At 40.0% G+C, this 27289-nt stretch overlaps 1 protein-coding gene across 1 annotated transcript in view; it reads right to left on the reverse strand.

The window, feature by feature from the left end:
• Positions 1 to 27289, reverse strand: part of GAD1 (glutamate decarboxylase 1) — a 56472-nt gene that overhangs the window by 21837 nt on the left and 7346 nt on the right. The window contains exons 4-10 of the mRNA XM_020990942.2: positions 20980 to 21138; positions 18716 to 18958; positions 13398 to 13488; positions 4240 to 4352; positions 2711 to 2826; positions 2548 to 2627; positions 2267 to 2321 (exon numbers count right to left, since the gene is read on the reverse strand). Coding sequence (XP_020846601.1) covers positions 2267 to 2321; positions 2548 to 2627; positions 2711 to 2826; positions 4240 to 4352; positions 13398 to 13488; positions 18716 to 18958; positions 20980 to 21138 — 857 coding nt within the window. The remainder of the gene's footprint in view (positions 1 to 2266; positions 2322 to 2547; positions 2628 to 2710; positions 2827 to 4239; positions 4353 to 13397; positions 13489 to 18715; positions 18959 to 20979; positions 21139 to 27289) is intronic.

The following is a 27289-nucleotide window of genomic DNA, read 5'->3' on the forward strand; positions in this document are numbered from 1 at the left end:
TGATGAAAAGACAAAGGCATCAGATATAAAAACATTATTAAAAATGCTTCCAGATTGGGAGATTGAAGGTAAACACAGCTAAGTGACCAAGACAGAATTCATAAAATCATAGGGCAAAGGGTTGGAAAGGATCTTAGGGATCATCTAAATTTAGCTCCTTCATTTTCCAGATGAGGAAATTGAGGCACAGAAAGGTGATTTAGATCAGTGCTCTTCTTGCCACTACTTCATGCTGCCTCCTATACAGAGTGGCAAAACTGTTGTATGACATCATATAAAAACTTTGTGGGGTTTTTTTACATGGATGTTGTTCATCCTTCTTAGTTGGCATCCTTTCTAAAATATTTTTGGTTTATGACTATGTTAATGTAGTAGTTAGTTACAAAAATTCATTCATTTTCAGAACTTGAAAAATCGGATATATCAAAAATTTTGGTACAAATGAGAAAGGAAGAAATATTGTAATAGAACCGGAATGAGTTTAGAGACATCTGGGAGTGAAGAGTCCCTGTGCCTCTGTTCAAGCCATCCTCCCTGCCTAGCATGCCATCTTTTCTCATCTGCACCTCTCAGAATGCCTGCCCTCCTGTAAGGCTCAATTCAGATACCACCTCCTCCATAGAGCCTTCCATGAACCTTCCTGTTGTTAGTATTCTCCTCCATTTCCATTTTCCTTGGACTATATTCATGCTATGTGTGTGGAGACACCTGATTAGAATGTAATCTCCCTGAGGACAAAGACTTCATTTTTGTCTTTCTAGCCACAGCACTTAGCAAGTACTTTGCATATAGTAGGTCATTAATCAATGTATGTTGAATTGAAACTGTTGTTGAATTATTGCCCAAACTTTGGCAATCTCTTTCCTTCTCATCTATCTCTCTTCTACAGAAAGCCCAGTAAATAAATATAGTTACAGCAGAAGGCATGAATACTAAACCAAAACAACATTATTGTTAAATGGATTGACTGCAACATGGCAGGACCTTCATGAATACATCTGTTCGACAAGATTTTTCACTTAATAGAATTTGCCGAGATTGGATCAGCAAAGACCTGTTACTATGTGCCATAAGCTAGAACAGGAGAATAGCTTTGCTAAACAGACTCCAATGTTAAACTGAGATTGTACCAGTATAAAAAGCAAGTAAAATGTTAAATAAGGCTGTGTCTATAGGATACTAAAGCAAGCAGTCAATTGAGCAAGAACAAGAAAAAGGAAGGAAGGAAAAAAACAAAGAAAAAAGGAGGAAAGAAGAAAAAAGAAAAGAAGAACAAAGACAGAATTATTTGGCAAAATGTAGACAAAATAACTGATTTTGGGCTGAATTCTTCACTTTTCAATTGGCTTTTGTGGGCACCATGTAGAGAGACCTGTAGAGAATCAGACCAACAAACAGTGGAGGAAATAAATGTTAGAAGTAACACGAAATGATGTTTTGGGAGTCTGTACCTGTGATTTCATTGATGTATGGTACTTACAGTGGGAAAACTCCCTCTACCTGTATAATTCAGCACCTGTTATGCAACTTTTAATCTTAAAGAGTCCTCTGGGGACATTGACGGATTGGACTTTGTCATTATGTGTCAGAAGTGGGACCTGAATCCAGGTCTTCCCTGATTGTAAAGCCATCTCACCATCTACTGCAGAATGCTATTTCTCGTGAAATAATGTTTTAGTTTAATAATGGCTTTTAATTTCCAGAGCAGAAGTAGGTTTAAAAATGTAAACACTAGAGGTTATCTGTATTATATGGCTACAATGTCACAACTCACATTTACATAGCACATTATAGTTTAAAGCCCCTTTGTCACAATGAAGGTCATGCAGATACTACCTACCTACCTACCTATCTATCTATCTATCTATCTATCTATCTATCTATCTATCTATCTATCTACCTACCTATCTATCTATCTATCATCTATCTAAATATCTATCTTTACATCTATTTATCTAGACAAGCAACTGAGACTCACAAAAATTAAATGACTTGGCCAAGATCATACAGTCACGGCTTGGACTCAAATCCAAGACTTCTAATTCAAGGTCCAGTGCCCTTTCCATGACACCATACTACAAAAATTTTTCCTTATAACAAACCTATAAGGTAGGAATATAAGATAGGTTTTAATATCCTTTTTTTTTTTCAGTTGAGGACACTGAGACTTAGGGAAAATAAATAACTTGCTTCCAGTCACATGTGGACAAGTAAGTATTCAGGTTTGGTCTCAAACTCAGGACTTCTGATTCTTGTCCAGACGTACCTTTTTCTTGACTTCAAGAATTTTTGCCTCCAAATCAGCTGGGATGATTTTCCCCCTGTAATTGTCACAGAAGGAGATAGATTTTTTTAAAAGAAGCATCAACAAGGCTGCATGTGAAGGAGCTTCAGATGTAGGAGAAAGTAATTTAATCAGATATTTTCACCAGCTCATTAGCAGCTTGGCACATTGTACTGAGCCAGCCCTTAAGCACAGTAAAACAAATTTAACAGATGAACACATTTAATACATCAAAAAAGTTAGCAGTCACCCTCCCCTCCTACCTTTCATTGCATTTTATCAGAATCACATTGTCTGTTCCAAAGCCAAGTGCAGCCCCTGCCTTCTTTATCGAATAGTGACTCTGCAACAAAAAGAGCCATGTATTGACAAGGGAGGCATTCCTTTAGGATAGACTATGGTGCATAAGCAAGAGCTTCAACTCACGTGTTCTGAGGTAAAGAGGACCAGTTTGGGAACAGCTGCCATGCCTTTGGTTTTGACTTCTGGGAAGTACTTATAGCGAGCAGCCATGATGCTGTACATGTTGGATATAGCACCCCCTGTAACCAAACAAGACATATGTTGAGGAGAATTTGTCATTGTGCTTACTATTTCCCCTAACAACAAAGTCAGTGCTTGAGTTTCGAGATAAAGGGAGGTAAGAGTGGGAAGGAATGACATCTCAGTGGATTGGGATACTCTGGGCTATCCCCTAATTACTTTAGCTCCTTTATTGTGGCCACTATGGTTCCAACTTCTGTCTTCCCGTCTGTATTGGGGGGTAGAAGTCTTCATCATAGAACTATTAGATTCAACCTTACAAATTGGCTTTTTGTTCTTCCACAGTGGCCTTCCTTTCTCAAATTGAACAGAAGTGGAAGAAGGAGTGATGGCAGTACTAATCAAGAAGTAGAATCTTCCTGTTTTCAATCTGAACTTGATTCAAAGACCAATGACTCAATCAATAAATCAATCAATTCTTTATTGAGCACATATTATATGTCAAGCACTGTGATAGTCTGAAGTTGTTTCCGTGGCAAAACACTACTTCCTCAAAGTTCTTGCCACCTGAATTTTCAGTCCCCTGCCTACTTGCCATTACAATGGAAGCTCCTTGAGGGAAGAGACTATTTGTCATTGTATCTCCAGTACTCAGCACAATGCTTTGAACACAGTAGGTGCTTGATAAATGTGTGTGGGATGACAATGCCTTGTCTCCTCAAAGAGCACTTAAATGGCTGAATCATTTATATTTTTGTTTGAAACTAAATGATTTTAGAAAATTTAGATGAAAACAGAACCTGAATGTGCACAGAAAGTAAAACCAGAAACTGAAGCGATCATACAGTTAATTTAGATAAACACCCACCTTTCCCCCCCCCCACTTATTTCAACTATCTGGATATTACAGGTTCATTAATTATCTGTCTAGATTAACTAGATGTTTACAACAGAATAGTTGTGTATTCTTCAAAGTGCATATTTTACTTTACAAACACAATTTTTAAAATTTACAATCTACAGCTGCAATTTAAAGGTATAAAATTGACAACTGCACTAAGACTTTTGGGACACCACATATAAACCCTACCCAAACCAGGGTACAGTAAACTCATAACTTACTCCCTAAGAACACTTGTGCTTGTTTTAAAGAATCATTTTGTGTTTACATAAGACTATCAGATCTACCATTTTGGACAAAAATCCAATATTCATTAAACTGGTTTGATTCTCCACCCCCCCCCCCCATTGACTAGTAGTTTGACTTCACTGCTTAAACTGATCAGTTGGTTAGGCATTATATAGATGGACATCTCTCAAAGCAGGAAGTCTGGAGAACTGAAAAACTTCAGGAAAATTTCAATATTCTTCCACAAACCTTTTGGATGCATTTTGTGAAGTATCCTCACCCAATCCAGGGAACAAAGCTCTAAATGTTGTGGCTTTAATGAGACAAAGAAAAATAAACCTACCAGGTGAAAATATGCCATCACCATCCTTACTTGACCATCCAATGATTTCTCGCATCTTCCTAAGTGTTATTTGCTCCATGAGAACAAACACTGGGGCAATTTCATATGTAAACCTTAAAAGACGGTGGGGAAAAAAGAAAATGAATAATGAGGACAAACCACTCATTTCAGGAACTCACTTAGAGGAAGTTGTATTTCTTCAGAAAGATCTTCCAAATCTCTAATAAAATATTTTTATTGGAGATAGAGCAAGTCACCAGTCATAAGCTGTCAGACAACATTAAATTAATTATCAGGATGAATTTCCCAGATAATTAAAATTCTTCACTTCAATCTGCCAGTGTAGACAGTACCTGAAAACACTAAACATTCATACCTTCTCCAAGATACCGGTACTTGTTTTAAATACTCTGTCAGAACCTACACAGAACTACTAGAAACTACTGGAGCTACTATTTTATTGACCAGTCAATTTAACCAATAAATTTGTCGTGTTGATTTTTTTCCCCTACTGGATTTACCAGAAGTTTGACTGAACTGCGTAGTGGTTCAGAAATTGTAGAGACAAAGCCTCTGTAAGAATGCAGCAAATATAATGGTTTCTTTTTCTTTTAAAAAAAATCCCATCGTGTGTGTGTGTGTGTGTGTGTGTATGTTGGCAGGAAGACTGGAGAATAAATTAGCTTTAGGAAAATTTATGATTTATTCACAAATTATTTTATGAAAATTTTTTGTGTTCCCATTGAATCTAAGGAGGGACAATTATATGAAAAAAAATTAGATAAACCTGCCAGCTGACGGTATTCTCTTAAAATCTTTTTTTTAAATGATCACTAAGAGAATAAGAGAGATTCCTATTGGAATAGTTGGATATGGTCCTACCTGCAGGCATGGGAATGGACTAGGCAACATCTCTGGGTCCCTTTTAGCCTAAGATTATATGACAATGCATATCTTCATTATAAATATATTGAAAGTTATATATAAAATTAGATTGCAAAGAAAAATTTTCAATCACTGCCAATTTCATACTTACATAATATGAAATTTTGATGCCAAAAATCCTAGGGTGTTTTAAAAAAATCGTGAACATCAGAAAGCTAACTGTGAAAATGATTAGAAATATTGGCTTGGGTTTTAAAAATCTAAGCGCAATTATCTATGTGGATTTTTTTCTACTGATAATCCCCAAGGACAATTTTGTTTCGACAGTACCATGTAGTCGATATCTGTCAAGAGTAATTATAAAGGATGATTTTCTAATTACCAATTACAAATAACAAGAAGGCAGTCAACTGGTATTTCTATCTACTCTAGGCAAAGGGCATCAGATGGCCTGGCATGTGGTGCTTGTCTTATGCCAAACTGAATCTCAGGCAGTAGGCTATGAACTACAAAGTGATCCCCGAAGAGAGGCAAATGCTCCCCTTGATCCAGTTATGGAAATAAGTGGATGTCCCTGAGTCCAGGGCCTAAAAAAAAATTAAGGTAGGTCTAATGAAAATTAAGCAGCAGGCCTAAAAGATATTTAAAATGCTCTGTCGCTCTTTGCTATTCGTTTTGTCTAGTCTCTTTGAGCATCGGTGTCTTTGCAGTAGGCTCTGATTATTAGCTGAAGGTTGATGCCCGAGTTCTCTTAGCCTTGTGATGTGGGGAGCAAGAGCGGGTGAATCTGTCTAGGAAGGGGAAGCTGCAACCTCAGTTAGTGAGGGGCGGAGCCAATGAGAATGTGGGCCAAGTGGAATTTTTGCTGGCCTTAACATTTTTTTTAATGTCTGAAAAGCCATTTTCAGACACAAGATACAAGAAACAATTCTCATGTCCAAGAGTAGGGGGAAAAAAACCAATCAATTTAATGAAAGTTATAGCATTGGGGAAAAATTATTGCAGAGAGCTCTCATGGCATTTCTGCTGGTGGCAGAATTTTTTAACCAGAAAGAATCTATTCACCACTCTTAGTTTGACACTGAACTGCTTAGGAGGAAGAACACTTGGTTGTCATCTTTTTAATTACCATCACCTCTGGAGGGCCACAATCATGCTTTGGTCCTGCTCTGAGCCCCATCATCATGGCAACCAACAATCCCTTATGTCTGATGGCATGCTGGAGACTGGCTGTCACAAAGGAAGAAGAAGAGAGAAGGGTTCCTGGTTTAGCCTGTGCTATTTAAAGTACCAAGTTGCAAACTCATGATGTGTGACATCACCGAACAAGTGAGCTGGCAGAGGGTGTATCTGAGCTTCCAAAAACCCATTGGGAGGATGAACTGTTTTAACACTGTGGAGATGCTGGCATGACTGCTTGAGCTGGCCACAGTGGGTACACTAGATACTCATGAAACTTCTTAAGAAGGCTTGTTAGAATTGACCTGTGGTAAGGCCAGGAACAAACAGTCAGAAACCCAGGAGATCAGAAACTTATCAAGGACTGGTCAGCCTTGACCACAGATTGCATTAGCAGCTGAGCCAAAGTCAAATGATCAGCTAGGAACCAGATGGACAAGGGAGAAAGGACAGGAATGGGATGTCGTGGTTTGTCCAGCTTTTTGCCCTTTGCCTTTTGCCTGGCTTTAGACCAGGTCTAATTAGCTTCTGCTTTGCCTGAGCAGGCGATCTTTCTGTCCTACTTGCTTAATCAGGTGGATCAGGTACAAGTTTGCTCATGCTGACTTCTGGCCTGCCCCTGCCCTTGGACCGTGGTGGTTAGCCAGCACTCTTGGGATTTGGAAACAGAGGTTAGGAAGTAGAAGATCAACTTATACTATAACATTAACATCGTAAAAATGAACAATTCTGGAAGACTTAAAAACTCTGATCAGTGAGTGATCAACCATGAGTCCAGGGGATCAGTGATGAAAAAGGCTACCCACCTCCAAAGAGTGAGGTGATGGATATGCAGAATGAGGCACATGATTTTTGGAATGACTAATATGGCAATTTGTTCTACTTGACTATAATATTGGTTAGAAGGTTTTTCTTTTTTGTTTTTTTGCAATGCAGAAATGGGAGGGAGAAAAAAATGCTTGACATTTGAAAAAAAAAAAAGAAATTTGCTTAAAAAACTGAAAGCTTAGAGAATTCAATAACAAGAGCACCTGGTACCAACCCATTCTGCCTCCTACTCTGTGGCTTCTTCCCAATACCCAAGTCTTACAGCCAGCTAAGGGTTACAATGGATAGAACACCTACAGGCTTTGGTTCAGGAAGACCTCGGTTCAAATCTGACTTAGACAGTTACTAGCTGTGTGACCATAGGCAAGTCACTTAACCTCTTCCTGCTCAGTTTCTTAATCTGTAAAATGGGATAATGATAATACCCAGGGTTGCTGTGAGGATAAAATGAGATAATTGTAAAGTGCTTAGTATAGTACACCACATATAGTAGGAACTTAATAAATGCTTGTTTTCTATCTATCTTACTCTGATGATATGATCTGTCTAATTCCATGCCTCCTAATTCCTGATTTTAGCTATAACTTGCTTGAAAACTCTTATGTGGTCCTGATGAGACACTTCCCCTTCAGGTTAGCTCTCTGTCTTTTGTTCCTGATCTCAGTTCTGCCCTTACTCAGTATCTGGCAGGCAAGTCCAGTTCCCCTCTAGGACAATGTTGTACCTTCTTGACCCTGATGCCAGCTCTGATATCCCCATAAGAAGGTACCATATATGGTTAGAAGGGCCTCTTTCTGCCTGGCTTCTGATAGAGAAGGTCCCCTGAGGGACAGGTGGGAACAAATACAGACATCAAGAGATCAGAATTCAAGTCAGGATCCTGCAGCCAGTTATACTGTCAGAGGATAAGGTGGGAGGAGTAGAGAACAAGAAATCTGGACCTGAGACAAAAGAAACAGGTTGAAATACAGGAACTGGGCCCTAAAAGTAAGAAATGAGCTGGCTATAGTTCGTATCAGAACGATGCTGAGGATAGCCTTAGTTTCTTTATATGCTCATTGGGAAAGATGAGTAAACTCTACTGTACTGGCCCAAATATCTGGGGTGGCTTTCCTACCAAAAGATTATATGTAGTCCTTTCTCTGATCTTTCCATCCTAGGATCAAGGTGGAGGGTGACTCATCTACCGTACTTCCCTCAAGGAGTAATGGGCCCTAAGGGAATTTCTTCCCCACTAGTTTTTACCACTTCATAAAATTTAGAATATATTGTCCAGATTTGGGGGGAGGGAATAGAGCTGGTCAGATCACACCTGTATTGTGGTGTCCACTTCTGGCTACCACAATTTAAGAACAAAAATAACAAGCTGGAATGTTTTCAAAAGAAAGTGAACAAGGTAGTGTGAGGATTCAAAACCATGTCATTAGAAGGTTCAGAGGTTGTTAAACCTGGAGAAGAGAAGGCTAAAAGGAGGCAAGATATTGCCTTCAAATATTTTAAAGGGTGTCACGTGGAGAGTGAGTGGGCTTCTTCTGTATGATTCCAGTTAGAAGAACTAGAACCTTGTAGTGGAAGGTATAAGGGGACATGTTTTGGCTGAGTTTAAGGAAAATCTTCCAAATAATTAGAGCTTCTAACTTGGAATGGAGCATTGGCAATGTGGGTATGAAGACTTGGTCTATCTGTTGGGGTGTCACGGAGGAGATCACTGTATAGGAGGACTAGATGACTTCGGAGGTCCCTTCAAACTTTGAGATTTTAATATTATCTTTGGGGAAATTAACAAAGAGATCAGAGAGTACTGGGATAAGAAGGATGGGGCAGTGAATGAAGAAGAAACACACAGGAGGCTCCTGTTATTCTACTGTCTTGGCCAAACCAGAGTTGACCACCTTCCCCACTTTTCCCTGGCAGGGTAGTTTCTCCTAGGTAATAAGAGCTATTGATAATGTGCACTTTTCTGACAAAATGTAGCTAGGCCTACAACATCATGGCAGCTTGCAGAGAAAATATCTTGAGTGAAATTTCTATGAAATTATTGGCCTGGCTACTCTGAATTCCTAATGAAATAGTGCAGTAGTTATGAGTGAGCTTGTCACTAAGGATGAGTATTGTCATCAAGTATTTGTAGGTAGATACAAAGATACAAGGGCAGTTAGGTGGTGAAGTGGATGTATTGCCAGGTCTGGAGTCAGGAAGACCTGAGTTCAAATTCAGCCTCAGGTATTTACTAGCTCTGTGACCCTAGGCAAGTCACTTAACCCTGTTTGCCCCAGTTTCCTCATTTGTAAAATGAATGGGAGAAGAAAATGGCAAGGTGCTCTAGTATCTTTGACAAGAAAACCCCAAATGGGGTCACAAAGAGTGGGACATGATGGAAAAATGTCTAAACAACAACAAAGCTACAAAGCAGTCCTAGAAAACCAAATGCCCTTGGAGAGGAGGGAACCGTGCCCTGTTAGTCTGAATCCCTCATGGATTTGCCTTGGACTTTTGGCTTAGGAGTCTGCATCCTGAAACAGAGGGCTTACACTGATGGGGTGAATAAACTGAAGTAAACTGAAATAAAAGGATATCCTTTTCTGTGCTAACAATGCAGAAATGTCATGGGTGGCCATTTTAATGATGTCATAGGGGTGTACACTTTACAAACCTACATAGATAATGGAATATGGTCATTGTTCTTCATAGTAATTGCCTACCAGACGAAAATGTAGCTCAGGTAACGAGTGCATCATTGATGCAAACCCTACCTGGAAAAGCTTGATCCTTTTTCCCATCTTTTCCCAGAAATGTTTTGAACACTGCATCCAGATGGAAAAGATGACTGTCAGCAGGGAGGTAATTCCTCCCAAAAGAACTTGACTGTCCTGCCACATTTCACGATCCTCCCATAGAACTGGCTTACAATTTCTAGATAATAGTTATTACCCCTTCTCTAGACAATGCCTTGTCTTGAGAACTGGCAGAAGCTATTTTACTATTTTAAATAGCCTTCTCTATTGATCTGTTGGAATCGTATCATATTTTTAAAATCTCCACTCTGCAGTACAGCTGCAATTACCATGTGCCATTAAAGGGGTTTGCTTTGACCTTCAATGGCTGAAATATATTTTCACATTTCATGGTTCAATTTAGATTAGGAAGGAGGAGAAAAGGACTTTGATTTGTGTGATTTTCTGGTTAAAGGAAAAGCATTTGAAGAAGATATTTGGGTCATAAATTTTCAGAGGTAAGCTAATGTTAATTACTTAGACATTTTAGCCAGATGTGTTAGGAAAAAAACCCAGTTAAAATGTTGACAAAATAAGCACTAGTCCCTTAAGGACAGTCAAGTAAATTAATCAACGGCATTAAAAAAGGCACTTGTGCTATATGGACAACTACCCACTGATTTCAGGAGCCCTTTGAATATTTCAAAAGATCTGAGATTAGTAAGGACGTGGGTACTCCCTCCACCAATATAGATAGTTATCCCTCCACACCTTAGTGAATGCTCACTATAGTTGCTGTGGCCCCTCAAAAAATATACTTGCCAGGTGTCCATTCTTCCAGTTATGTGGTTCTCTAAACTTAGCTTGACTCATCTTTGGGCAGATGATAGGCACAGTCTACTTGTCAGGCCCATGTTGGAAGACTTCCCAATTTAGTAGGACCTGTCAGAACTTACACTCCATTAGCATACCTTTTTAGAACCTAGGGTTACCTCCAAACCACAAGAAGATATCAAAGTATTTCTTTGAGGAGTTGGGTTTTAGTACACTCATATTTTTGGAGGCAGCTTGGTGGCTCAGTGGATAGAGCACTGGGCTTGGAGTCAAAAAGACCTGAGTTCAAATCTGACCTAAGACATTTACTGGCTGTGTGACCCTAGGCAAGTCACTTAACCTCTGTTTGCCTTAATCCACTAGAGAAGGAAATGGCAAACCACTCCAGTATCTTTGCCAGGAAAACCCCATGGATGGGATAGAGTCCATGGAATTGTGAAGAGTCAGACGTGACTGAATAACAACAAATTCATATTTAGCTTTCTAATGAAATAATTAGTTTTTTAAGTGTAACTGATGCTTTAAGTAGGCAGCATATACTATGATTTTTAAAAGTTATTAATTACTATAGCCAATTTTTGTCTTTTATATAATTATATAATGAATCACAAAGTAATAGATTCAAAGATGACAAGGTGAACAAAAGGAGAATTTTGTATGGGATGGACATTAAAATAACAATGTACCTTTAACTTGAGTTTCATGTGTCTGAATAGCATGCCTCATCAGTCACATGATTAAACCTCATTATGTTAACCATTACCCACAGATGGGGCAAATTAAAGCTCCTTTCATTTTCCATTTTTCAGATCAATGTCATCACTCAGGACATATGTCACTGAAGACTTTAATATTTAGACACTTTCTCATGTTTATACCAGTTTAAAATAGCAAGCTATTCAAGAATATTTGTTTAATTAATAGAAACTTGTCTTCTGTAACTGGTCAGTATTTTGACTCACAACAATTTTACACTTTTGAAACACAGGCAAATCAATACACAATTTCAAAATGGCCTTAGGGTGTTGTGGACGGTAGTAGTTTGGTCTTGAAGTACAACAAAACATCTTAAGCTTGAGTAGCCTGCATTCCATCTTGATGTCAAACAGGACTTTCTTTTTTAAATCATACAACCTTCCCACCTAAATTCATTTTTCTGAATCTCCTTTACTGTAAATACAAATGCTGAGAATCTTAACAAGAATTAAGCCCATCAGATAATACAAATGATTCTCACTTGACTATTAGGTACTGTTTCCAATATACATTAGTGAATGTTGCAACCATTTTGGAGGCACAGAACTATTATGGTATTGATAGAAAAGGAAAATGCTCCATTGGCTATGAGTCCTACCCAGAAAAGAAGGCTAATTTGTAATTTTTCTTGATTGATAGAGCAGAGGTGTCAAACATGTAGGCTTCATCACTCCCAAATTTGATCAAATGAAATTGAGAAATATTTAACAAAGTTTTAGAAAATAGAACGTAGATAAAATGTAGTCTTCTAAGACAATATGTAGCCCACAGGAATCCTTAATGTACAGTTTAATAGTCCCATTTTTATGAATTTGACACAGCTGGAACAGAGGATAAATGTATAGAGAAGAAACTTATGGATCATTGCTGGATGGCCATGGAGGTAATAATTGCCCATCAGACAAATTAAATTTAGAGCTTTATACAAACTTACAAAAATAGAGAGCAATTTTAAGGCTGTGCCTACAAATATGAATAGGTGTGGAGAAAAAAGTAACACTCAGTTAAACAATCAGTTGCTCCACAATCAGTTTGATTCAATCAAACAACTGATCTAGTTTTTTTTTCTCCAAAATGATTGGAATGTATAGTAAGAACCTAAGGTAGAAAGATCTCCAGCTTTAAGGATAATGGTCAAAGGCTTTGGTTATCAATAGGAAAATGAATTCTAGAGAGCAAGAAAGGTTTTTTAATTACCCTCTCCTGGTGATATGGGCACTTTTCCACAGTTTCAATTTAAATAATAATCTCTAGAGTCACCATTTCTTTCAATCATTTTGTCACTGAGATACATAAATTCAATTCAATTCAAAAAGTGTTTATTGAGTGGTAATGATGCTAATGATAGCTGACATTTATACAGTCATTAAAGTTTGCAAACTGCTTTATACCTATTATTTCATTTGGATCTCATAACAACCATTTGAGGTAGATACTACCTACAGATATTATTATCCCCATTTTACAGATGAGGAAAATGAGAGTGAGAGAGTTTAAGTGACTTGCCCAGGGTCACGGAGTCAAGGAGGGCCTACTGCATACCCAGCACTGAAAGGATATTGACTCTAGATTTAGAGGATCTGGGGTCAAATTCCATTTCGCTGTTTATTAGCTATGTGACCTTGGATGAATGACTTAATCTCTCTAGGTCTCAGCTTCTTCATCTATGTAATGAGAGGATTGACCAAGATAACTTTTTGAGATTCCAACTCGGGATCTAAAGAGTTAACATACATGAAGTGTTGTGCAAACCTTAAAATGCTACATGTTATTTATTATTATGATATCTATGACTCTATGACCAAAATCACATGCCTAAAGGATTTTAGAGCAGAAAATTCCCCTAGCAATCTTTGCCAATTTATAATAAATTAATAGGGTTTAGTCTCTAAAAACACAAATTAACAGTAAAAATCTATCAATATTGCTTATTAGAAAAGAAGAAAACGGTATAGGACTTACATATTGGTGTTAGCAGTTGATGTCAGCCACTCACCAGCTAAGCCAATGATATCTAATCCAGTAGAGAGTTGGTTGAAAAACCGAGGATGACCTGGTGAGAGAAGAATAGCAGATACAAATCACTTTGGGCCTGGGTGTTCATACAGTCACAGGAACGTGAGGATTTCCACCTCTGGACAGAGAGCTGATGGGCTCAGAGTGCAGATTGAAGCATATTTTCTTTCTTTTTTCTTTTTTTTCTTTTCTTCCTTCTTTTTTTTTTCAGACACAGCCGATGAGGGAATTTGTTTTGCATGACCATATATATATTTATTTGAATTTATTGGATTTATTTGGACATATTGGATTTTTTTTTTCTTGTTTTCTGGCCAAGTGGGGGAGAGGGAGAAAGGATAGAGGGAGAAAATTCGCAACTGAAAATAAAATTGAAAGATAATTTTTAAAAAAGAACACAAGGATTGCCAAATGAGGTCAGACCCATGATGTATCATCCCCTGTACTCCATCATGAACAATAGCACCAAAAGGCACACAATGGGAGGGCATAGTTGTCCCCTCTGAAATCAAGCTCAAAGCTTAGTGATATTCCACAAAACAGCTTGAAAACTGGGGCAGTTTTAAAATAAAGCAGAAACTGCTGCATTATAAAGGCAATCACTCTGCTTCTTGTGACTGGTGATTTTGGTTTGCAAATCTTTCTCACGTTAAATTTCCCAGTGCAGAAACAAGATGAAATACCCTTGGGAACTTAAACTACTCCTTCAATTTCAATAGAGTGTGACCTCTTTCAAAGCCCCTTGGGTCGAGATGAGATTCCATGTGAGTCAGCTTTGGACTAATCTAGCTCCTCCTGTGACTGATTCAGAAGGCGAACCCCTTGGTGAGGGAGAATGGTGCTGGGACCTGGGAAAAAGTCTTGGCTTTGACGCTTCCATCATGTAACATGACTTTGGACCAGTTAGTTAGACTCTCTGTGTCTTATGAAGCTAAGTCATCCAATCAAGCCAGTGAGTTCTGTCAAAAACCACATCAAGATGCCAAATGACTGATTTACTCAACTTTTCACTCAAGTTGGCCTGTGTTCAGGTCCTGTATAGACAGAACCTCAGTATCCTTCATCTGGAAAATGGTGACAGTAATAATGGGGACAAATAATGGAGATGATAAATGGAGTTAATAATAAAAGTCCAATGACTTAAATATTGTTGTGACTGTGAATTTTGAATTACTATTCATAAAAGACTCTAAAGTCCTTTGTTCTCATAATACCTTTATTAACATGCCTGATACTAAAGCCCTTTAGTACAACCATTGCCTTGGTCAATTTGGCATTCATAGCGAGGAAAATAGTGGTGGCAAAGATATTGAAAGTTGATGAAATTATGAAATGAATGTAATCAGCCCCTGAGGATCTCTTATACTGAATTCCACAGCAGTAGGCACTGACCTGCTCTGCTGTCATTCATTCAGTCACCAAGCATTCCCTAAGTTAATTATTTCCTATTTATGCTCTATGTAGCTTGCTTTGTTTGCATGTTTCACCCCACCCCCCCCTTAGGTTGTAAGCTCCTTGAGGGCAGGGATTGTCTTTTGCTTCTTTTTGTATCCCCAGCATTTAGCACAGGGCCTGTCACATGATAGATGCTTAATAAATGTTTATTGATTAGTTGATTGGAGAATAGGGAACTTCCCTTAGGAGAGACAAAGAGAAGACGATTTCAGCTAGGTACCCTTGGGTAGCGCATAGGAAGCTGGTCTCAGAAGGAAGGTCTGGGTTCAAGTGCCTTGTCTGACACATACTTGATTGTGTGTCCATAGGAAACTCACTTCACTTCTCAGATCTCTAGGCAACCTTCTGACTGTAAGCTTCAGAAAAGGTATAATTCTGCGCAAGTAGTAGAAGATTCTCAGTAGTATGTAGCTCTCTATACCCATGAAATTACAGGTCTGGTTTAAAAAATAAAAATTTGTTTGGCAATGGAAAATAGCATAAATGTAAAATGATATATTTGAATGTCTGAGCTGATTCCACTGTAATATAGACATCTCCTTGAACATGTCATTCACTCATTTAGACATACACCTAGTCATCTGGGCTCACCCTGGAAGCATTTCTTAAATCATAACCTTCTGTACCCAATAGTTCCCAGGAGAAAAAACCTGGAAATTCATGTGATGTATAAAAATTTTAATAAAGGAATTCATCTAATTAAGCAGGACCAGATTCTAACAGCTCATTTAGACAACTCTAGATTGTCTAGGGCAAATATCCCATGAACTGCAGAGAGATCTCACTCAAGTATCACTACCCATCAGGTGACCCTCTGCTTATCCAAGTACGAAATCATATTTAGATAATTAAGAACACTCCTTTGAAAAATTACCAGTCACCATTTGTATCAAAGTGGATGACCAAATCATCAACCAAACTTCAAGCGTATCTTGACACCCTTTAGAAATTTTTCAGTGGCTAATGTGGAAATTTGTATGACCATACACATATCTGTAATAGGTTTGGTTTTTCTTGCTTTCTCATTGAGGGAGTGGCTGGGTGAGAGAGAGAATTTGGAATTGAAAAAAAGGAATAAAAAAGTCCACTTGAAAATAAATTTAAATTAAAATAAAATATTTTCAGAATCAATGTGGAACAAAAAGCCAGATAAATGCAAAACTCTGAGTCACCAAAAAGTCACGCTTCAATCAATTTTAAAAGGGGGGGGTGGAGGGTGGGGAAGGAGGGAAGAACACGTGTACATTAAACCCACCGGTTATCTTCAAACCTCACTTTAGCCAATGAAAGCCAAAGGTCCCATTAAACCTTTACTAGAGTTTTTATCATAAGTAGCTATGGTGGCCCACGCCCATCATCCCTGTTGCTGGGGAGAGGGAGGCTGGTGGATCACTTGAGTTCAGGAGTTCTTAGCTGTGGTTCGACTAAAGCTGATGGGGTGGGCCATGACCAATATGGTGAGCCCCACACTGTGCCTAAGGAGTGAGCAAACTGGCCCGAGTTAGAAAAACAAAATTAGTCAAAGCTTCTGTGCTGATCATCAGTGAAGCAAGGCTCAGTAGAGGCGGCTATACTTCTACCCTGGGCTACAGAGACCCAGTCTCCACCCCCTCCCCAAAAGATTTAACGTTTTCTTGTTTTTAGTGAAGGTAAGATGTGGCAGAGACTCTACCTTATGGTGAAATGGCCCAAAGCCAGGCAGCAGAAGGAAAAAAAAGTCAAAGTAAGTCTACGATGCTAGAAGACACCAAAACAATGACCCAATGGTTCTTCTGGAATGAGGAGTATCCCAAGACAGGGCACTGTGTTCAAGCAAAGAACTGGAGACTGAAAGAAAAGTATACTCTGCAGCTTTTGAATGCCTCAGGTAAACTGGAAAGGCCAGAGAGGTCTGCAAGAAAGACTGTACTGACCAAGCTGCCTCATTTAACCAGAGGTGGCAATTAGGAACAGAGAACGTGCTGCTGACAACCTTGGGCAACTCTCCAAATTCTACCTCCTCCTCCAAGCACCTGGAATGTGGATCTTTGGAGAACCCGTATAGGCAAAGCCTCTCCTTTTTGGCACTTTAGATGAATTCAGCTAACCGGATAGCACCAGGAAACTTAACTTCAACTCACATGAATTTATACAGAGTGAAGTGAGCAGAAACAGAACAATTTATACAATAACACTGGAAAGATTTAAGAACTCTGATGAATGCAAAGACCAGCTATGATTCCAAGGGACTGATGAGAAGGAAACATGCTACCCAACTCCTAATAGAGAGGACATGTACTCAAGATGCTTCTTTGAATATTCATTTTGTTATGTGGGTTTGTTTTGTTTTGTTTATCTTTTTCAGTGAGGGAAAGGGAGATGAGAGGGAGAGAAAGTGAGAAAGTTTTTGTTCACTGAAAATAATATTTTCAATAATAATAATAATAATAATAATAATAATTTTTTAAAATTACTCTTTGATTAATGAGAGACTCACAAAGAATGTCCAATGCAAGGCTGGGTCTCCAGATATCTACCTAGCCAGATATGCATTTTGTTTCCCCTTGATCTCTGGATGGATGCGAATATGTCTCCATACACCCTGTGAGCCACAAGACCACTGACTTTTGATATGAGCTGGTTGGGTTATGCTCACAAAGAACAACAGTAATGAGCCAATACCTCCAACTTCTGCATTGTCTTTGGTTGCTTTGGCTGCATTGTCTCCAGGTTACTTCTAGGGGACATTTAGCTTGAAGGAGAGATTTTTGGCTGAGAGCGAATAGGTTTTTTGAAGAGATAATAAGAAGGCTTGATGAGTTTGATTTCATAAATTGGGTAACAGAAAAAAATAAACAGGAGTCTGAGTCCTACCCAGTGATAGCAACAGGGAGAGGAGGAGTCAATAGAAAGAGTGACGAAACCACAGAGAAAAAAGAAACAAGAAGAATCAGTCTCCTATCTGTTTAATGCATTGCATGGCACCAAGTATAAGCAGATGCTTAACTTGCTACCTGATTTTTGACAAAGATGATGGACTTAAGATGCAGAATAAGATATACATTTTTAGATGCACATAATGTGGGAAATTTGTTTGCTTGGCTATATATACATACATATATGTGTATGTATGCACATATGTATGTAAATTGAAAAGGCTTTGTTTTTCTTTTTCTTTATCCCTATTGGAGAATAAGTGGAAGGAACAGGAGGGGATAGCGTTAGGGTAAGAAAAGAAAAAAAGGAAAGAAAAGATATGCTTTTCTTTAAAGAAAGAAAATCAGAAGAAAAGTCAGAAAGAAGGCCATATAAGTAGGATAGCTTTGAAAGCAACAAGTTGATTTTATCATATACTTTAGAAGAAAAGCAAGCTATACACAATAGAGACCTGCAGTTTCACATACCATCTCATTTTTCCTTTTCTTTCCATACACTATGTATATGAAAATGATCATTCTGTTTAAATATATTAAAAATTATAATTAATGAAAATATAAATAAATACTTAAGTTTTTGTGTTGCTATTGTTTTTGTGGTTTAAACAGTGATGAACTGGCCAGAATCAGTTGATTTCCGCCAAGCAGACTAGGAAAAAATTCATGATACCAGAAAGCCAGGGAGAACCTCCAGAAGAATTTACTCCTTCCCCATGATTCTGACAGTTCATGTCATTCCCGCAGGCTACCTGGCATGGGACTGATTGCCACTGAGATAGCTTGATCTTGCCAATCCTTCTTTAGAGCTATGTGTACATGTGGGGATGGGGGCGGGTTGAGGAAGAGACTAAGGAGGATAGAGTTTAATCTCCATGTAGCTGCCTGGGACTCTACCTGTTCGAACTCCATACTTCAGAGTATCTCTGCAGTCCACAAGGATCTGCTCCAAAGACTCAGGGTGGTCAGAAAGCTCTAGGTTGAAGCCCTCCATTCCTTCTAGCAACTGATGTGGGTGGTGGAAGTCCAGCACCTTGGTGGATCTGTCAAATGTCTTCCGAACATAGTTGAGGAGGATATCCACCACCTCCAAAAGGAACTGTACAGTTTGCTCTTCCCCATTCTTGGCCGGAAGCAGGTCTGAAAGATGAAAGATAGCAAAGAGTTAATACCTAATTGATGCTTCATGCCTGGGAACCAGCAATATCTTTCCCATTCCTTCCTGTCTGCACCACCATCCCCAACTCTCAGACTCATTTTGGTCCTAGGACCATCAACCCTCAGCTAGGTAACGTACTGGGTAGAGTGCTACATAGAGTAAAGAAGAACTGAGTTAAAATCCTATCTCATACGCTTATTAGCTATGTTTCACTGGGAAAGTCACTCAACATCCTTGGGTCTCAGTCTCCTCATTGTAAAATAATGATGTTGGACTTAATGGCCTCCAAGGTCCCTTCCACCTCTAAATTTATGAAGTTAATATTCCCCTGCACACACACACCCACACACACACCCACACACCCTAAGCATGTGGAGATGTTTAGCCTGAAAAAGAAAAGGAGAAGAGAAGATGTGGGTGGATGGTTCACATGATAATTATCTTAAAATCTTTGAAAGGCTGTAATGTTGAAGAGAGAATAGAGTTATTCCATGTATCTCTGTGAGTAGCTAGGTAGGGCAGTGGATAGAGCACTGGGCCTGGAGTCAGGAAGACTCATCTTCCTGAGTTCAAATCAGACACTTCCTAGCTGTGTGACCTTGGGCAAGTCATTTAGCCCTGTTTGCCTCAGTTTCCTCATCTATAAAATGAGCTGGAAAAGGAAATGGCAAACCACTATGGTATCTTTGCCAAGAAAATCCCAAATAGGGTCATGGAGAGTCAGACATGACTATCTCAAAAAATCTCCAGAAGGCAGAACTAGGACCAAAAGGTAGATGTTATAACGAATCTCAACTCAATTTATGTATGGAGACAGAGATGTTGCATTCCCCAAACCCATTTGAGGACTCTGCCAAAGAAACCCCATATAAAATATGTGGAGATTTACTCTTATACTACAAAAGTAAAGCTAAGAGGACTTTGATCGACACAACAAGGAAGAAGCGGAAAAGAAGTAGGAGGGAGAAAAATAAGATTTTTTTGATAAAAAATAATATTAATTTTTTCTAAAAAGCAAAACTAAGGAAAGAAAGTAAAGTCCTAGAATTGAGAAATACAAGGAACCTCCCGAGCCTTCTGGTCTATTCCCTTATTTTATAGAGGATGAAACTGAAGCCCAGAAAGGGTAAGTGAATTGCATAAGATCACACAGATAGTAAGCGTCAGAGGCAGGATTTATTTTAATTTATTTATTATTAATAAAAATTATTTTTTCTCCTTACCTCCCATCCCCAGCAAAAAAGAAAAATAAATATGAATAGTCAAGGGAAACAAATTCCTGAAATGGTCATGTCCAAAACATTTGTCTTGACTCCATCACTTCTCTGTCAAAAGGTTGACGGCATGATTCTCCATCAGTCCTTTGGACTGGAGGTATGATTTGAACCAGGTCCTCTGCCTCTCATCATTGAACTCTAGCCTACTGGCCCACATTCCTGCTTTTGTCTGTCAGCAGCAAAACCAACCCAAATTGCCCAGGTCTTTGTGCTCTATTTTCTGGCCAGCACAAGACCTCACAAGCTTTCTGCCTCCCTGTGTTAGGAAGAATTTCCCACCAATTATTGGTGTTTAAAAAGGGGTGGACTGCCTTATCAGTAGAGGTATTTAGGCAGAGATTCTTGGTAGGTCTGCTGGAGAATGGATCCCTCAATTGATTAAAAGGTTGGATTAAATGAGGTCCCTTCCAATTCTGACATTTTGGCTTCTAAAGGTATCCCTGGAAGATGAGATTTCTATAATAAATTGAGGGGTGGTGTTGACATTCTCAATCAGCATCCAAAATAAGTAAGATCTGGGGAGTCAGGAAAGGAGGAAGAGTGTTCCCCCTGTCCCTGAGATATAAGGACAACAGCTTTGATGAATGAGGGTTTGGGGAGATGAATTAAATATCCCAGTGTCCTCTCCCCACCTCCCCAGCTACTAGTACTATCAAATCCAAGAACAAGTAAACAAAAAGGCCTCTGTAGAAGGAAGGGAAGGATGAAGGAGCCAAGTGCGTTACCTCTGGCAAACAGGTTGGAGAAGTCGGTCTCAGTTCGGCGGAACCGAGCCTCCCGCCCAATGTTCTCACATGCTATCAGATTCTTTGAGGACTGCCTCTCTTTGAAGGCGCTCACAATTCGACTCTTCTCCTCCAGGCTGTTGGTCCTTTGCAGGAAGCCTATGTTAATGTAGGAAAAAGTAGTCAAGGACTCTCCAGCTTACAGTCAGCTGCTGCAGGGTCCAAACCCAAGCTGTCCAAAAGGATTTCTCTTTCTCTTATAGTCAGTGTAGCTGAGTCTCTGCACACGCATACATATACACACACACACATGATTTCTCTGCCTCCGGCAGGGAGGAAACAACACAAAGTGACATTGGTGGCACAGATCCAGTTGTGCTCAGAGAGAAAAAAAAACCCAAAAACCCCAACAATAAATGAAGTCTATTCCCATCTCTGAAAGTGACAGTAAGCTCTGAATTAAGTCAATTGGACACATTCCACTCCAGTAACCAGCCCTAGGAATAGGGTTTTAGGGAATGGATGGGATCATTGTCACTGCAAGCAGCCATAGGGTTTATGGACTGTGTAGGCAAAGGGAGGGAGGGGGTCAGGATAGGCCAGGAGGGGAGTTCTTTCCCATCCCCCACACCTGAAGTCTACTGATGAGATTAGACCAAAATTTTTCTGACTCAGACCTGAAATGTTGTTCTTCCTGCCTCTCTCCTCTTTCTCCTTGGTTCACACCATTGGGAAGAAGGAGATTCTAGGACATACAGCTGGGTAAAATCTCAGATAACTAAGGAAACAAAGGTTTGAGCTTGTGAGCATATCAATTCATTAAACAATGCATGTCGATCGAATAAAAAATCAGGACCAGGCCTTCTCAGCTTGGCACTAGACCCCAAATACAAGGGGAAACAGATTTTTGTGCATTAAAAGAAAACAATTAACAGGATGAAAGATTAAGTAATCTGATTTCTAATTGGAAGAAAGATTAGGGGTTTTCTAAGTTGGGAGGGGGAGAATGAACAGGTACAATTCCCTGAAATTGGAAAAAGAGGTGTTCTACTCCTCACCAAATGTCTGTATTCAATCAAAGGAACAAGGAAACAGTAACTGATTGACCAGTACAGAGCCACTTTTTAGATAAGATTACTTAAGATATGTAATTGTGAGAAAACTCCTTGCATCAATCTTTGGATCTAACTGGGTTTCTGGTCAGTATAATCTAGGCCAGTGGAGAACCTATGACTTTGAGGCCACATTCATGACTGAATCCAAATTTCACAGAACAAATCCCCTTAGTAAAAAGATTTGTTCCTTGAAGTTTGGATTCAGTTGAAGCACTGAACTTGAGGATCTAGAGGGCCATATGTGGCCTCAAGGCCACAGGTTCCCTACCTCTGACCTAGGCTCTTAGTCAAGGGTCTCCAGGCAACAGGTAGAGGTAGTCCAGCTTATCAGCCATGCAAGGTTAGGTTCAAACAATGCAATAAAGTTTTCTTACTAGTCCCATAATTGAATAAAGTTTTCTCACAAGACAGAAATTGAACTAGACCCATAATTGAATAGAAAGGGAACTGAGTTACATCCTGAATTGAGTCACAAGATGGAGTCAGTGTGGTTCATTCAATTCCCAAAATCTCCTCAGAAGTCCCTGTGTCCTGAATAATGTCCCACAAATGAAGACATACATCTTCTGCAGCTGGGGTGATAGTGCTTAGAGGGAATAACAATTTCTCTGTAGGGGTGGCTTTAATACAGTTGATTTCAGGAATAAGAGCCCCTTCAAGAAGCCAACAGAGCTATACCAGATGGGTCTAAGTACCACTTAAGTCAGAGGGCACTACTTTTCATAGATACCCTCTACCCCACCATCCACTGGTGATCTCCTTACCTTCAAAATTTTCTAAGCCCCTCAGGATTTCCTTCTCAAGTCCTTACTATGATGTATGTAAAAACAAAGAGTTCTGATTTTCCTGTTATTTAGAACACTGCAATTTGAGTAAGAGGTACGGATATTAAGTAGGAGCTCTGCCACTTACTAGCAATATGACTGTGAGCAAGTTATAGGATCAAATGCTCTAGAAAGAGCCTTCAAGACCATCTAGTTCAAGACCTTAATTTTAGGCTTTTTTTTTTTGGCAAGGCAATTGTGGTTAAGTGACTTGCCCAGAGCCATATAGCTAGTGAGTGTTATGTGTCTGAGGCCGGATTTGACTCCAGGGATGGTGCTCTATCCACTGCTCCACCTAGCTGCCCCAAGCCCCTAATTTTATACAGCAGGAAACTGACTTACCCAGTATCACACATACAGTAAGCAGCAAAACTAGGATTTGGATCTAATTCCTCTGACACCAAATCCTGGGCCTCAGCATCCTCATATGGAAAATGGGAATAATAATTGGGAAAGGAACTGGGTACATGTGATTTCATCAGAGAGGGAACTTCATCTACCAAAACAGATCAGCATCTTCTCTTCAACTTAGACTTTTAACAAGTTCCCTGGAGCGCTGAGGGTTTAAATGATTTGCCAAAGGTCATAATAGGGACTCAAACCCAGGTCTTTCTTGCAGTGAGGCTAACACTCTACTCACTACACTACATGGCCCCTCCACTATAAAGCCTTCTGCTATTTGCCTTGTAGAATTGTTTTGAGCATTAAATAAGGAAATACATGTAAAGTGGCTTGGAACCAGAGTGTCCGGAAATAAAAAGTGCTGAATCAATATAAGTTATTCTTCTTAGCAATATTTTAAGTTTCTCTGGGAAACACAATTGTCAGAAAAAAGTCTTAAAAGGCTCCAGGAGGAATAGTCTTTCAGTGGATTCAAGGTTTACTTTCCCAAGACTCAAGTGCATTTCTAATAAGGACTAGAAGAGGATAGGGTACAGAGACTGGAGACATTAAAGCTCCATTAGGCGCTTTAATCCTCATATACACAGTCCCTGGTCATTGCTTTGGATTCCTCTTGTCCTGCACCCATTGAGCTGAAATTTGTCTCCCTGTGTCTTTGATACATTAGTTCGAATTCTGCACTGTGTAGCTACACAGAATAAGTGTTTAGAAGATGCCACCATTTGGAAGACTTGATAGGTGGGGCATGGTAATATATGGATCTTCATTGGTTTATTCCTTTACCAGGTATTAAACTCCACCCCCCACCCATTCTTCTCCTCTCTTCTGACTCATTCATTTATCCTGGAAACCTGAGGAAGTTGACTGAACTCAGTTTTATCAGCATCTTAAAGGATCTGACATTTTCCCCAGAGGTGAATGGGTAGGTAGTAGATGGGTCATAGGATCGCCTAGATAGGTCATGAAGTTGTCTAGATGACCTTCTCTCTCTGAGAAGCTGAGAGGTGGAAGGCAAGGTCCTGAACCATAGTCAACACACCCACCTTGGAGGAAAGGGTGGGGGAACTAGGGACAAAAGAGAAGCTCAGTTTGGCTTTCAGCAGTTGTGCTACTTCACTCTACTGCCCTTGCCACCCTCTGGTAATTCAAGGAAACTAATTGCAATATTTGGATTCCAGAAATACCACCTGAATCTGTCTCATTTCGATAACTTCACTCCCAGGGGTTCCAGAGGCAGGGATGGGGGAGGAAAAGAGAGAGGTGTATAAGAGACCTATGAGTTTCATTCTCTTTTGGGATTATGGTGCTGAGCTCACTTTTTCATAGTTCTAGGTAGCCTTATGTAAAACAGTAAGTTTGTTTTTTTCCTATTTGCATGCTATGACTGCTATCAAGAAATTTAGTCATTTTGAGTCATAGATTTAGTTAGAATGAGACTAAAAGGTCACATTCTCCCCCTTCCCCCAATTTTACATATGAGGAAATGAAGCCCATAAAGGTTAAGTGGCATCCAACATTACAAAACTAGGAGGTAACAGAACAGGGATTTCAACCGTTTCCTGACTCTTAGTCTAATGCTCTCATTTAAAGAGTACAGTTTGGGGTGTATGCTATGTACATGGTGGGCTTCTTTTTTGCATTTGTATCCCTGCCCAGAGGCTTGCTGTCTGAGCAAATTGGATGTCTAATCTCCCTAGGACCAAACCCATAACTGATGTGTCTGGCAGTGGAAGAGAGTGACACAGCAGAGTCCTAGAGATGAATCCCCTAGAAACTTTGAGGGAATTAAGGGGAGAGACAGAGGAAGGAAGAGGAGTTTGGGGCCAGGTGACGACACCTCTTCTTGAGAGTAGAGTTAGCAGAAGATGTGAAAGCTAGCCACCCAGTCTTTCCTCTTGAAGCCTATTTCCAATGCTCCATAAGAATAATCTCCCAAATTCAGTCCTGTGTCCAGGTTGGGCTAGGACAACTGGATCCGCACGAGGTGACTCTGGGGAAGAGGGCGGCTAAGAATGGAGTCCTGGCCATAATGACCTGAGGAGGTGAGATAGACTCCAAAGTCAGGAAGACAAAATTCCGGAATGACGGAGGGGGCTGGGCCAGTAAAAAGCCCCTAATCTCTCCTCAGCTTCAGGTAAGGGAGAGAAAATGGGTTGCTTGAGAGGGCATTTGGCTAGCAAAGGGTTGAACTGAAACAATCTTGAAGGCAAACACTTGAGAGACAGTGCTGTACTGTGGAGAGAGCACTGTCTTTGAACCCAGAGAATCTAGGTTTAAATCTGAACTCTGCTACTTACTACCTTTGTGACCCTGGGCAAGTCACATAAACTACCTGGACCTCAGTTTCTTCATCTGTAAAGTAAGGGGTTTGGATCACCTCTAAATCTATGATCCTGTAAAAGAAGAGGGCAGATGTAAGCAAACATTCCCAAATATTTGTGGAATGAGTGAATGGTGGAAGGAAGCACCTGTACCCTCCTTGGATTTAAATGTCTAATTATCTGCAGATGTGAAATTTCATCACTGTAATTGTGTGGGAGCTCTCTCTACTAATGCAGATGGCAAATGCTTCTAGTTTCTAAGTAGGTAAGTCCTAAGGAGTTGTCAGAGGGGCATAGAGGCTCATTGATTTGCTCAAAGCCACACTACTATTAAATTGTCAGGAGTGGAATTTTAATCCTGATCTCCTTGACTCCAAGCTATACCGGAAGCCAAGGCTACTTCCGTGGGAACTCCATATTATTCCTAAAATCTTTAAAGGGAAGTGTTCTATCCGAATCCCCTACCTTTCCCTTCCATAATCTGATAATCGAAATACAAAATCTGAAAAATTATTTAAAACACGAATACTAGTCTTTCCTTTGCTATCAGACTAGCTTAATATCAATTCTCTCTCTTCTTCTCTCCTTCTTTCTATTCCAACTAACGATCTTAAATTCAGCGGCTATTGTCAAAAGGTAATTTTCCTTTTACACATACACTGTCTGCCCCCCCTCCCTCCCATACTTGAGGTACACGCTTACACAAGCTCAGCGCGCACAGGTGCAGTGGCACACCCACAGACAGACAGACAGACACACCCCCCAGAGCCGGGCTCCTCTGTGACTTCTTTGCTTTTTTGTGCGACCTCTAAATTACAGAGATTTAGGAGGGGTCAATGCTTCTGTAAAATGAGAGATAGGGAATCAAATGAATTCGCAGGACAAGGATCTCTAAGCAGCACGCTTCAGTGGGACTCATCCTCTACAGACCTTGACCTCCCACAGAGAAGGGAGGACGGACTTAATTGAAATAATGGGCTCCTGTGTTCTCCAAGTGCACTTGTCCAGCGTGTCCGGAGCACCTCCCCCCTCCCCAGCAGCTAACCAGGGACCGGAGAATGACCAGTGTTTCTCCTAGACACCCTATCCAAGCAGGCTCAGTCCCCATCAGGTTTCTATTACTACAGATGATGCTGTACTCCAAGGTTGTTGCTATTGTTGTTGTTTTTCTTTCTTTTAAAGAAATCACTTTAAGCTATCTGCCTTTCCACCATGCTGGACTGGCCCTAGTGAATCTCTATGGAGGGTCATAGGCTCTCCTGAAAGCTGGGCAGAAGTGAATACTGTGCAGTCAGTGACCCGGCTAAAGGGAATGGGCTGGAGTCTAATTCCGTTTGCTTTCCTCCTGCTCTCCTCTATCCACATAGCGAATCTGACCCTCTGAGGAGGGAACCCCCCCCAAAAAAAAACCCTTTGGACGTTTATTTGATAATAATTTACATGTATTTGGAGCTTTAAGGCTCACAAAGTGCTTTGCTAGTGAACGTGGGCTTCTCTTCCCCATTCACCCCCTCCTCCGGTTATTCCCTACTTCCACTGGATCTCAACCACCCCCATTTCCCTTACTGCGCGGGCGGGGGCCATAGCGCGGGGCTGGAGTGCGGCGGGGCGTTACTCTATCAGTTCTGCTTGCCGGGCTGCATTAAAA

Source organism: Phascolarctos cinereus, unplaced genomic scaffold (genome assembly GCF_003287225.1).
Source record: "Phascolarctos cinereus isolate Bilbo 61053 unplaced genomic scaffold, phaCin_HiC Scaffold_726;HRSCAF=1367, whole genome shotgun sequence".
Classification (NCBI taxonomy): Eukaryota; Metazoa; Chordata; class Mammalia; order Diprotodontia; family Phascolarctidae; genus Phascolarctos; species Phascolarctos cinereus.